The 13264-nt window shown below is 46.0% G+C and overlaps 1 protein-coding gene across 2 annotated transcripts; it reads right to left on the minus strand.

Moving 5' to 3' along the window:
• Positions 1-1519: 1519 nt before the first annotated feature.
• PDE6H (phosphodiesterase 6H) lies at positions 1520-9931 on the minus strand. 2 transcript variants are annotated; one of them, XM_019614156.1, is made up of 4 exons: positions 8343-8532; positions 5539-5722; positions 5216-5256; positions 1520-4329 (listed from the first exon to the last, which is right to left on the minus strand). In XM_019614156.1, the coding sequence occupies exons 2-4, from the start codon at positions 5676-5678 to the stop codon at positions 4253-4255; spliced, it is 258 nt and encodes an 85-aa protein (XP_019469701.1). In that variant the 5' UTR covers positions 5679-5722; positions 8343-8532; the 3' UTR covers positions 1520-4252. The 2 variants fall into 2 exon arrangements, with proteins under 2 accessions (XP_019469701.1, XP_003202228.1); XM_003202180.3 differs by lacking the exon at positions 8343-8532 and adding an exon at positions 9828-9931 and having other exon boundaries at positions 1521-4329.
• Positions 9932-13264: the final 3333 nt, after the last annotated feature.

Here is a 13264-nt window from a genome sequence, read left to right on the forward strand (position 1 = left end):
ACCTTTCCTTCCTTGGCATGTTTCTTATGCTCACCGCTGCCCAAATCTGTCAGGGTATCAGAATCTTTTTTTCCATTTCTTTCCCACCTGGCTAGAGTCACACTCTTAACAAGATTCTCAGGAATGGGCGAGACCCTCAGAAAAATGACGAGGCAAGGATGCATTTATGAATGCCTGAAGGAAATAAGTCTTTGGAGTGAAAGCATCAGTTTCACCCAGCAGGGTCAGCAAGGACCAACAATCCCGCCACAGTTGTCCTAAACTCCAGATAAAGAAACCACATGAAAATAGAATGCTGGTTAAAGGAAAGAGCTGTGAAAAAACAGGTACTGGAGACTTCAAGGTAGAAGATACTCTTTACATTACTTTTTCTGACTCCTAGAATCTCCTAGAAAAGACTCCTAGAAAAACGTCCCACATAACATTCAAGAATATTGTCAGAATACATTTTTTAGCATCTTCCACACCATTTTGATCAGTACCACAGGAAAATGCAGTAGTGGCTTGGTACTGAGGTGATGATTTTCAGACTTTTGTTGGATGGGAATCTTGCAATGGACATCTCCAGATCTCCTGTAAACTCCAACTCACACTGAATGTTTTTTCTTTATTGTGTTTCCTGAGATGGTTTAGATCATTTGTGGAAGGAAAGGCAAGGCACGCACTTCTTTCTTTTCCCAAGGTTCATACTTCTTCTCTCTCAGATTTAGGTCTATTTCACTCTTCAGAGACAGAAACAGATCAGAGAAGATTGGTCTCATCTCTGATGGCACTGTTGGTGTGATACAGAATTTTCCAGGCATCAGCTAATCTCAACTTTAAAGCTGGTACTGTTGAACAGCAGCAACCACGTTAAAGGAACTTTCATTGTCTTTCAAAGTCATGTTAGGAAAGGATTCAATTAAAAAGGAAAAAAAGATGCCTGGCTAACTAATATTTGTCTTTCACAGGAGAGACAGCACTCAAAGCCAAAAGACTTTGAATTAGGCACTCAGTGAAGAGCTGCAAGAAAGAACCTCTGGAGATGGTACAAAAGAAATGAGACCAACCAGCATGTACCAGCAGGAATTTAGCCCTCAGGAGCTTGAAACTCCTATGGAACTGTAGAAAGTTCAACTACAACAAGAAGCAAAGGGACACGAGTGGTGTAGCTCTCCTTTGCAGTAATAGCAATGAGAAGGAACTATGTTATTGCTATGGAAATTACTATGGGTTGGAAGCAGGCTGACACCCAGTTGCACAGTCCTGAAAGAAAAAAAAAAGCTGCCTAAAAGATTTCAGCCCTGAGGAAATGGTGCACAGCACGCCTGGGAGAATGCACCAATCATCACTCAGGAGCATTGCTTCTTAGATGATATCACAGTTAAGACTTTATTGCCTATTGTTTGGAGATAAATAGCTAGTTTTCTCTCATGAGGAGGGGTGACTGGCACTCAGAGCTTTCCTAAGGAAAGGATTTTAGAATGAAAAGCTGAGTCATCTGCCTTTCTCAGGACATATTTTGAAAGTAAGTCAGACTAAATTTTTAGGATTTTAAAAATGTATTTTATTATTTTTTATTGCTTTTGACATGTTTTTATAGTAAAAGAACAAAGAATAACATATTTCAATGTATATAGACCGAAGTCCTTCTAGAAACTATTTAAATATATTTGCTTTCTTGCACCACAGCCATCTCTTACTACTTGAGAAATTACAGCTTCAGGAGTTACATCTTGTTAGAAAAAACTCTGAGTCTCAGACAAAACAACCATGAGAATGTTTTAAAACTCCTCTTTGAACTCCTTACAAATAAAGGAACAAATGTCATTTCTATTAATCATATAAATTATTTTAAAAATAACTAACAAACTGTGGTGACTCAAAGCATCTTCTGGCAAAGCTTCTCAGTCAGGCATGGGACAGGGGTATATGTGTGTTCCCATTGGAGGTGTGGTTCTGCTGGGAGCAGGGGTTATGGCAGTCTGATATGGAACTACATGAAGACCTTCCCCTTTGCTGAAACACTTCAGTCTCTGGGCTAAGGAGAGCTTTGCTTTTACCCCAGTGTTTTCTAACTGAGAATCTCACTATTTTTGTACTGCTTTCCCAAGGCCTGGGATGACAAGTGAGCAAAATAACTAATTTGAAGGTCCTCCTCTTGGTGTACTCCTGCTTAAAAAAGGAAAAGCTCCATGGAAATAGAGGCAGCCAGCTTGCAGGATGCAAACCTGGATCCAGTGGGTCTTTTCACAGAGTGAGAAAGTGAAATAAAGATCACATTCTACAGGATAGTGAAATGGGAGGAAAAGCACAAGAGCACTGACATAGGAACATTCACATTTAACCACAAAAGGAGAGGGCTAGCACATGCTTGAGGAAAAATGAAATCAGTCTCCTGCTAGAAAAGCTAAATAAAATATCACTTACATTCAGAACACATACGGAAAGAAGAAAAGCCTTAAAAGATATGAAAGGTGTGAGAAATGAGGAGTGAGCAGAAAGGACAGACTTGCCTCTGCCCATAGAAATAGCTGTGTGCAGCAATTAGCTAAATGATACATGACTCCAGTGCTGTGATTGCACTGCTGTTCTGAGCCACTCGCTGCTTTGCTGCTGCTGCTGCTAATGACAGGAGCACTGAATAATAAAAGCTCTACTCTGGGCTGCCAGTGAGAATTTCCTTTAGCTTCTGGTGCTGGAGCTATATTTTACATGAAAACTGCTGGCTTTTACTTCTGCCATGACAGCAGCTGGTAACTATAGCACAGCTGTGGATTTATAGCAATGCTTTATGTGTGGGGATTGATCTTTTAGGCAGGACTTGCTTTCCTCATCACAGCCATTCCTTGCTGCTCATGAACATTCTCAGCATAGGAAAGACAAACCAGGGGGAGGCGGTTCGTATGCACTGAGGCTTGTGAAGCTGAAGGCAATGATAAAAAATGCCGTCTGCTCTTATGCATATCACGTAGCTACAACAATGCCTGCTCCTTGCCTCTGACCAAAATGAAACTCCTTCCTTAGCGCAGGGCAGAAGGGAATGTGGGTGCCTTTGCTCGCTGCTCACCAATGCTGAGGCTGCCAGAGACCAGGAGACACAAATTGATGAGGTTAAGTGGATTTGCTCTGTGCTTGCCTGCAAACCCACATCCTAACCTCCCCCTGCCTCCCACCTGCTCCGCTCTTATCTCTCCCGGGGGAACATCCAGATGGGCTCTGGGGCTTGGAGCTGGCAGAGGGTGAGTAGAAGAGCCTTCCTGCAGCTAAGTGCAATGAGACAGACTTGCCCATGCTACCTAATGCAATGCTATCTTCTGCTAGACAAAACGAAACTACCAACACTATCTAGTGGCAATTGGTAATGATTTTTTGTCTTTGTAATCAGCAGCGTGTCCTTGGAAACAAACTCCTCATGTAAATATGCATGGGCATGGGGACAGTGCAAATGTCATGCAGGGGCCTGCTGTCTAAGGAAAGGACACACAATGTCATGTGGAGGGTCATTTCTTTGGCATCACGGCCACTCGGGAGCAAAAAGAAATGAAAAGCAGGATTAATTCATTTAGCTTTTGATCTCAGACACACACATTTTCATCTAACAGGATTACAACAGCCAGAGTCTTGTGACCCATAGCTGGTGGGCAGAGAGAACGTTTCCAAGCCCTTTCCCCATTTCTTGGTGAGGTGCATCTTAGCAGCAGGTTCCTGATGGTAAACCCCTGGGGAAGGCTCTCCCACATAAAAGCAGCCCAATGTCTGGACTAGTTACTCTGATTTTGTTCTCTACAAATGCACTCCTGGCAACTAGTTGGTGTCCCAGATAACGTGGGAACATACCCATGGAAATCCTATATAGAAAGCTGTCAGAGAGGGAAGGAAGAAAAAAGAATGAGTTTGATATAATTAGGTCTGGGCATACATGCACACCCATGCACACACTATCTCAGCTAACCAGGAGAAAAGCTTAAATGAGGCCTCCTATTTTTTCCGCACACGTGAAGATCTACAACAGTGGGAGAAGACAGGGTATGGTGCAGGGAGGCATTAAGACATTTTCAGTAGTTTCTTCACATGGAGCATACAATCTGTTCAGGGTCCTGAATAACTTCTTTGCCAAATTAATTTGCAAAGGACTTTCTCATAACTAGCTCTTACAAAACCCTGCTCATGAGCAAGTGGATATAAGGGCCAGAAATCAGTGTCAAAGGTGATGAAGACCAAGCTGGGATCTGTAGAGTCACCAGGTGACACCAGTAGAGATGCTGGAACCTTAGATGATCCCAAACTGGGCCAGCTCATGCAGTTCCAGATGGCTGAAAGCTTCCCATGGGCAAATCACCGTGATATCTGCAAAAGAGAGAGAATGATAAATGGATTCTGGAGCAGCACTTCTTGGATTTCTACTGTATGAACAGAAAGGCTGATTTACTGAGAAAACATTAAAATGTGGGACAAAAAGGAAAAGTGAGACTCCATTTGAAAATTAAATGAATCAATGAGCTCTTTAAATGTGGTACTACCCTACCAGTCTGAACCAGATCACTGTATTTTCTCCTATGCCATCTTTCTCTGTGAACATGACTATGGTTGCTTCAGTGATGAGACTGGTGTGAAAATTCATTCTGGTTATGGGGTTTCTCCTGTTCTTATAAACTGTCTGTAACCAAACTGTGGCATCCTTGAAGATGTGCAGTCTTAAATCAGATGCTGAATGATTTAGTGTAACACGTTCAGGACCTGTAACTCATTGATAGGTGCAGCTGTTATTTGACTAATTATAGGTCATTCAGTGTGTATTTTTCAGTCCAAAATGAGTTCATGACATTCTTAAAATTAGGATTTTGGTGATAGCACAAATACTTCTCTAACTGAGATTTAGTTACTGTGTTTTCTGCTATTAATAGCTTAACACTTGGCATTTATTTGAGAACCTCATGCTGCTGAAATTCTTAGTCAGAGTATTAGCAGAAAACAAAGACAAACAAGCCCACTTGCAGCCAAGTGAAAGTATCCAAAAAATGAAGCATGACTAAACAGCCTTTCTGCCCTGTGTATGTAAGCATGAGCATGGCCATGGCAGCTTGCAGAAGGAGCACTGACCTCCTCCAGTGACCCTGAGAGCTGCAGAGAGGCCAGACAGACAGAGGCCACCCCAGACAGACCTCTACTGTGCTGAAAAGTGACTGCATTTATGTTAAAGAGGGGCACAACAGCAACATTCTGCAGTGCCTACCTGTGCCCAACCCCTCCATGCCTGGGATGTCATCTCCAAACCTAGGAGAGAAAAGAGCAGGTGAAGGGTGAGTTTGGGACAGCAATACCAAGGGGAGAAGCCCCACAGCCCCAGACAGGGAAGAGGAAGTGTGGGCAGCAGATGATGAGCAGCAGCTCTAGGCTCAGGTGGGCCAGCACCAGGACAAGAGAGCTGATGACACTATGGGGCAGGAGAAGCCTCCTGGTTCCTTTCCTGGTGGAAGGTGTTATCACAGGAGCACAGCTCAACAGTGAGGAGCAACCCAACTAGAATAGTTTCTTTTCTTTCCAAAATACCCTTACCCTTTTACTCCTTTTTTAGGAGGCTTGCTCTTGAACTGCCTTGTCTGTCTCTGCTTGAACTTGGGAGGGCCCTTCCGTGGTGTGGTGGGACCAGTGGGAGCATCTCCAGTGGTAAGGTTGGTGGTGGGGTTCTCGCTCATCGTTCAGCTACTGCCAGAAGTATGCCTCACTCAGATCCCTCTATCTGCAAGAGAGTGGCAAGGACTGACACAACACTTTGCTTATCATATCTAGGTACCAATAGTCTTGTGACAGGATAATTGTGGGAAGTAGAATTGTGACAGGATTAAACATGAGGATACAAAACATAAAGAAAGACTGTTATGCATACAAAGCAAGCAGTTTAAGCATTGCCTTTCATTGTGAATGCTAGAATTAAGATAACAAACTGTGGACATTCCTGATGGGAATGAAAAGTAACTTAATAATCCCAATGACCTGTGGAATCGAAGAGAATTACACTTTTTCTGCTCAGACATGGCTGGATTATTGGAGACAGGTTTCTGCTGCAGTTTGCCCCATGGTTTGGGCAGGATAGGCAGGTTTAGCCACTATTGTCTTCCAGTTTGCATTCACAAGAGTAGAGCCAGAGTTTTTACTTGCTAGTTCTAAATATGACTACTAGGAGCCATAAAGGCATGCTTATGGACTTATGGCTTAGAGACTTATCTTGTTATTTGGAATCATCATGATATACAACACTTGTTCTTGTGTCTGTGCCTACGCATTGCCTTCCGCACACTGGTGAAGATGGGATGCTGAGCTAGATGGGCCTTTAGTCTGAGTGCAGCTGCACTTAAGGCTTCAAGTTTACCAATGCCAACCTTATGAGAAATAGCACAGAATTTCTGAAAAATGGTGAAGGCCAATGCAAAGCATTGCAAACTGTGGTTTAGACAGATGCTAATTTCTGAGGATTGAGGAGATAAAAGCCTGTAATTTTCCATAGTATCTGTTGTCCGTTTTGATGTTTTGAAGCACTATATTACATATATTGACTTCATGACAAAATGTTGCACATAAGCCAAGTTCCACTTCTCAGGGGCTATAGAATTGTCAGGCAGCAGTTCTGGTGTGGGAAAAACCTTTCCTGCCTGAGAGCTGCTGCATGGAAAACCCAGAGAGAACAGCAGGAACTCTCTCCAGTGCCCAAGGGAGAACCCTCAGCTTGATCAAATTCTGTGCTAATTAGTGTGCTAGAGCAGTTTGACCACATCCATTTATGGACAAAAATAATTGCCAGTTTTTTCTCTCCTCCCTGGAGTCACATTCTTCCCCATGACCATTATATAACTCCTGTCTCCAAGTTTCTGTCCCTGTGCAGGCAGGCTGATGGAATAGCTGATGGAATTAACTTCAGGATTTTGGTACTAAAAGGTAATCCTATTATGTCATCATAATGCTCGGGCCTAATCCCCAATATCACCTGCAGTGACACTCCAGACTTCTAATCTCAGAACTATAAATGCCATCAAAAATGAGTGTTCTTTTTTTTCTTAGTTTAGAGAATAGTCTGCATCTTTGTCAGTGCCTGAAATAGCCAGAGTGCTGAAAGCAAAGCCTGAGACGGAAGGAGAAACAGCATCCAAACAATCCTTCTGTGTCAATGGCAGACCAGTGCAAGATGAAGAGCCATGCTTCTGTATCTGTGGCAGTCTGGGAATACTTCTCCCCTGACATCCTTCCATCTGTGATAGCAGTAGAATGGATCCTCATGAAAACACCTAGAGGCATGCTAGTTCTCCTGTTACTTGTGCCCAGGCTCTTGTCTCAGCTGTAACATCCCGTGCAGGAGGCTGGAAAGGTTCCAGCAGCCCCAAATGGAGCAGCAGATGGTTGTGTCTGCAGCTGAAGGATGCACAGATGCTATTCCTTTGCCTGTAACACAGCGCTTCCCAAGCACACTGTGCCCACAAACACAAGGACCAGCTCAATTCAGAGAAGTTGCTGGTTCGGCTGTTCTCTGAAGAACTTGAGCAATTGCCCAGTATTTACGGCTCTATCCTCACAGCGTTGGGGCTGGACAGGCACATGCTGTCACCTTCATCTCTTGCAGAAAGGGACAGGAGGTGCAGTGATTGGAGCTTCTGTATGCTTGGCACCCACTACAAGGGCTGCTCCCAAAAGTACAACCAGAGAAACAAACTGGCTAACAGATTTCCAACCCTTTGTCCTGACAGCCAAAATTTGTAAGAGGCAACTGAGCTCAGACTTAGTTCCCAACTCAAGTTGCCAACTGCTGTCTGCCAGCATGGTACCTTAATCACAAAATGGTCATTGAAGGCAACTCCCCATAGTTCTTTGAGTCTGTACTTTCATTCCATTGAGAAATATCAATGAGAAGATACAGTCCTTGGAATTTACTTGGTCCCAATCCAAAGTAGCTGTGTCCACATACCAGCTACTTCTATACGTGAGATTTGGGATAGAAAAAGATCTCTCGAAATCACACTTCATCCTGTCTCTTACATGCATGAATTCAAGAAACAGCATTCAAAATAACGGAAAGGGACAATTCTATCACCTTCCTTACCAGTATCCCTCTACCCATTATTCCCACACATCACCAAAAGAAAGGGCAGAGGCAGGAAGCAGCCTTAATGTCACAAACAGCCTCCACCTGGCAGAAGAAATCTAGCTTCCCTCCCACTATGGAGCTGGTGGGACTTGCTTGCCATCACCCACAGGCAGAGGTGCCTTGGTTCATGCTGGAGCCCATCCTGTCCCAGTTCCCACTCCTCATTATCAGCTGCCCCTGCCTTGGGATGGCATATTCCCAGCGGTGTTTCCCAACCTCCCTGTACCTTATTACTTGGCTGGTCCCTGGTCCCACACCAGGCAGATAGTTGATCAATGCTGGGTGCAGATGAGTCTCCTCTGGCTCCTATAGGTGTTATGCAGCCCCAGGGCTTCCTAGGCTGTTGGAGCTCCTCAGCTGCTGCCAGCACTGGGATGCAACTCGTGGGCAAGAGCAGCTGTGGACGTGCAGGCTGCTGGGGAACAAGGTGTTCTTCCACACACTTCCTCTGCCCCCTCCTCTGACAAGGAGTTACTAATTGCCCCTGACAGCATTTCTGTTCAGTTCAGGGCTTAATCCTTGGGGTAAGAGCCTTGCTTGCGTCCAACTGCTAATTATACCTAATGCTCATTAATGTGCTTATCTCAATTGCGTCAGATATCCCACCTCTGGGTAGCTGGCCAGGTTAATCATCCTTCTTTTAGTTCTCTTTGAACCTAAAGAGGCTTGAATACTACTGTCAAGTGCTGACTCTTTAATCTGCCTCCTCCTGCCCCTTAATCTCTGATTTGCTATGGAAAATTTCCCTGGCAGATAATGCAGATGCCTCACTTGACTTTCTTCAGACAGATTCAGAACAGAGTCTCTTCTTTATTTATCAGATAACTTCAAGTACGGAATCCACCACGTGCCTAGTGTCTTCATGGTGCTGCAAGGGTGTCAGACACAGAGCCCTCCATGCAGTGATGCACTGGGAATACACAGAATCCAGGAGGAAACACCCTCAATTTTTCAATCCTTTGGATAATTATTTCTTGACCTCATGAGAGCCACAGGCATTTTCCTTGCAGGCCGGCTTTCATCGGGGCATACTGAATCCAATATAAGATGCCTGTGGGGAGTCTTGGAGGCAGTCTTAGTCTCTTGAGTTGGCTAATCATAGACATGGAAACAGCAAATGCAGGTTCAGCCCTTTCTGATGCAGTGCTCTAGACAAGATCTCACAACTCTTCTTAAATGAAAGATGCACTCCAGAAGACAGGAACACCCATCAAGTTGAACTGTATTCCCACAACAGCTTACCAGATGGCGATTACTGGAAAGACTATCTCAGTTAGGGGGTGACATCAAAGGAGGGATTCATTCACATGGGAGATGCAGTGCTGCTTAGTACAAGCTTCCCACTGATGTGCCCTATGCCCTGATCATCCCTGGGAACTCCAGGAGTGAGCCCACAGCCAGGCACTGCCAACAAACCCCCACCGAGGACTGCTCAGCCCCAAAAATAGGGTGGTCCTGGGGGATGGCGGAGCCTGGGACACACCAGTGCTGCAGCATGTGCCTTGATGCCCCAGCAGCCAATCCTAACGGTAGGAGGAAACAGCAGCAACTGTGCAGAAACACAACTACCTCTCTCAGCTACTGGGTGCACTCATGTTTTCCAAGCATGAAAATCCAAGCTAGGAAAAGACACCAGCTTCTTTTGCACATACCTCTTCCCCCCCTCCCCCCTCCCCCGCTTCACTGCATGGAGCTCCTTGAAAATACTCACAGTCCTAAAGGCTCCTCTTGCAAACCATTCAACTCCTGTCCTGCAGCCTGGGTAGAAAAAAGTCCCGAGGCGTCCTGCCTCCCACAGATATACCCTGCCAGCAGGTGACATCAGGGCACCAGGCGCCAATCAGGGACAGGCCCACGTGGGGCAGTGCGTGGCCTTGGTACCCTGCAGGTACGGAAAGGAAAGAGTTGGGGCTTTGGCCCTAATTCCAGCCCAGTGAAACCCCACTGGCAGTAATACGCATTATTTTGTGTGGGGCTTCATACCTCCAGTACATTTCTGTTGTCCATTGTGGCTGCCTGGGAGAGCTGTGCAAGAGATTTGGAAAAAGTGAGAGGTATCTGCAGATAAGAACCAGGGTCCTATTGGAAAGTGCTAGAAGATCATTTTCATCCTCAGCTGCAGCAGCGCTGTGTTGCTTTAGCCTAACCTTGGGGCAAAGTTGCAGTACTCTGGGTGTACTGGCTCTGGTGAAGGTCTGCTCACGTGGCCTCACTGTGCACTCACCTAAACTAAAAGAGGGGAGATGTTAGGGGGAGAGGTTAGATGTTAGGGGGAAATTCTTTACTCAGAGGACAGTGAGGCACTGGCACAGGTTGCCCAGAGAGGCTGCGGGTGCCCCATCCCTGGCGTTCAAGGCTAGGTTGCATGGGGCCCTGGGCAGCCTGAGATGGCAGGTGGCAGCCCTGCCCATGGCATGGAGTGGAGCTGGGTGAGCTTTGAGGTCTCTTCCAACCCAAACTATTTTGTGATTCTGTGGACAGGAGCTGCCTAGCATGAGTGGCCCTGGCAGAAGGGTCTGGCACAGCATCTGAGCCAGAGCCCACAGACAGGTCTTCCAGATGGCTGAAGGTAAAGGAGATATATTCTCACTGAGACTCTGGGGTTACATTTAGAACAATCAATAAGTCCTACCTCTAAGAGTGGACACAGGGAGTTAAATCCTGAGTGCAGCTGAGAGCCTGCCCATCAAGCAGAGAGCCAGCAGAGAAAAAGAGTTCCATGTGTCTGGGGATGATCATGCAGCTTTTGGGGACTTTGCGATTCTTTCTGGGCATAGGAAGAGGATGGAGGCAACAATGCTGAAGTTTAAGAAATGTCTGGATAATGCTCTCAAATATACGGTCTGGTTTTTGGGTGCTGCTGTGTTGAGCCAGGAGTCGGATTCAATGATCCTTATGGGTCTCTTCCAACTCAAGATACTCTGTGATTCTATGATTACGTTGGCGTTGCCTCTTCTCTTGCACTTGCACACAAACACACTGAGGCTGATGGTACTCAGCGGCTCCTGACAGCAAAATTGGTTTCTGTGGGCAGGAACCTGCCTGTATGGATATAAACAGGTGCAGCCCGCTGGCAGCAGGCTCCATCCCATCCCTGCTGCTCATTCCCATGCCTCCATCTGCTTCAGTCAGGTTTCTGGGGGCTCCCCCCTCCCTCTCTGCCTTCTCCTGTGTGGGCAGAGCTGCTGGGAAAATTGGCTTTGCAGCCCCCAGTCTTTGTAGTCCTTTTGCTTGCATTCTTCTTGCCTCCTCCTCCCTGCTGTTCTGAGATCTTACAGGCTTCCTTTTCTTAACCTTATAAATTTATAGTTTCCAGGCTGTTTGTTTTTGAAATATTCCTTTTGTTTTCCTGTTTTTCCAGGGAAAGCAGGCCCATTTCTCTTTATAAAAGTGGATATGTGGGAAAAAAATTTCCAGTGCTATTTTTGGTCCTCAAGTAAGTGTGGCAGAAACTCCCAGAGCAGTCCTGCTTGTTGTGTTCTCTCCTATTCTCCACCATGACCAGGTTATTTTCCTTCTCTTCTCCTTCCTTCTCCTCTCTGCTTTGCTCCTTTTGCAGAGCTGCAGGCACCAGCCCTGTGACCTAACTGGACAAGGACATTTGCCCAGGAATGGGGTACCTGTTTATAGAATCATACAATTACAGAATCATGAAGGTTGGAAAAGACCTCTAAGATCACCTAATCCAACTGTCAGCCCATCCATCCATGCCTATTAACCATGTCCTCAGTCCACATCCACATGGTTCTGGAACACCTCCAGGGAAGGTGACTCTGCCACCTCCCTGGGCAGCCTCAATACTCCTTCAGAGAAGAAATTTTTCCTGATATACAACTTGAACCTCCTTTGGTGCAGCTTAAAGCCATTATCTCTTATTGATGATCCCTTCCCAGCCCACAGTCCCTATCCCTACCCCTGCCCAGGCTCTGAGACCACAGCAGCAGCCACTGCACCCAGAGCAGATCTCCAGGAGCTGCGGGGCTGTGTGGTATCTGGGCAATGGTCCTAAAGGGAACATCATCAACTCTGGCCGGGTTTGTCCCTATTCTAAGGAATAGCTTTAAGACATCTCTGAGGTTTTTGACCCTATTTATGAGCTGTGTAGCCATGGTAACTGTAGTTATACCAGAAATAGCAGCTTACTTGAATGACAGAGAGTGCAAATTTACAAGACTTTTCCAGGGCCACTGTGCTTGTGGGACTATGGAAGGAAATCCTTGCCAGGGGCAGGCTGAGGATGCAGTGGCTGAGGACTACAATAGCTCTTTTGAAACAAATTTCTACAATCTCATGTCAGGTGCTTGTGAGATGTTGTGCTGTATTGATAGTGTGATTGCTTGCAATGCAGGCATATCTGGCTGGGAACTGCTGGGGAATTTCTGTGGGTAAGCAGAGGTTTCCCACTTGCAGAGGGACAGTCTACCAAGTGCTTCTGCATCCCTGGCAGGAGGGCAGAGGTAGGACCTGGATTGGGAAAGCGATTGCCTGTTTTTTTTGTAGGTCAGTGAGGTTGTCATGTCAACAGTACTTCAGTGGGAAGCTTGGTGCACTGAGGTGTCTGCAAAAGAAGATTCACATAGAATCATAGAATCATTTGAGTTGGAAAGGACCTTTAAAAATCATCTGATCCAATTCCCCTGCAATGAACAGGGACACCTACAGCTAGAACAGGGTGCTCAGAGGCCCTACAGCCTGACTTTGATTGTCTCCAGGGATGGGGCTTCCACCACCTCTCTGTGCAACCTGTGCCAGTGCCTCACCACCTTGATTGTAAAAAACTTGCTCCAACCCTACTTTCCCACTGTTCACCATGTCCTCAGCAGTCTGTCTGTGATGGTGAAAAAAGAAATGGATACAGGGAACTGAGTGTAGCTGCAAGTATACATAGCTGCAAATGCCTGCAAACCAGCTCATCACAACTGCAGAGAAGGCGGCATCTTCACGGCATGTTGCATTGTCCTTCCTTCAGGAGGTCATGCGCTCTGGTTTCAGGACGAAGCACCTGACAGCCTGCAGTAAGCAAAGCTGTTTGCTGACTCTGGGGATCTGCGCCTCTGTTCTGCTGAGTGCCCCTGCACTCAGCTTGCAGAGGAGCCTGCACTTGGATCTCATTTCCACTCATGCCATGGAGACTGCTTTGTTGGCAGG

The sequence above is a fragment of the Meleagris gallopavo genome, chromosome 1 (genome assembly GCF_000146605.3).
Source record: "Meleagris gallopavo isolate NT-WF06-2002-E0010 breed Aviagen turkey brand Nicholas breeding stock chromosome 1, Turkey_5.1, whole genome shotgun sequence".
Lineage (NCBI taxonomy): Eukaryota > Metazoa > Chordata > Aves > Galliformes > Phasianidae > Meleagris > Meleagris gallopavo.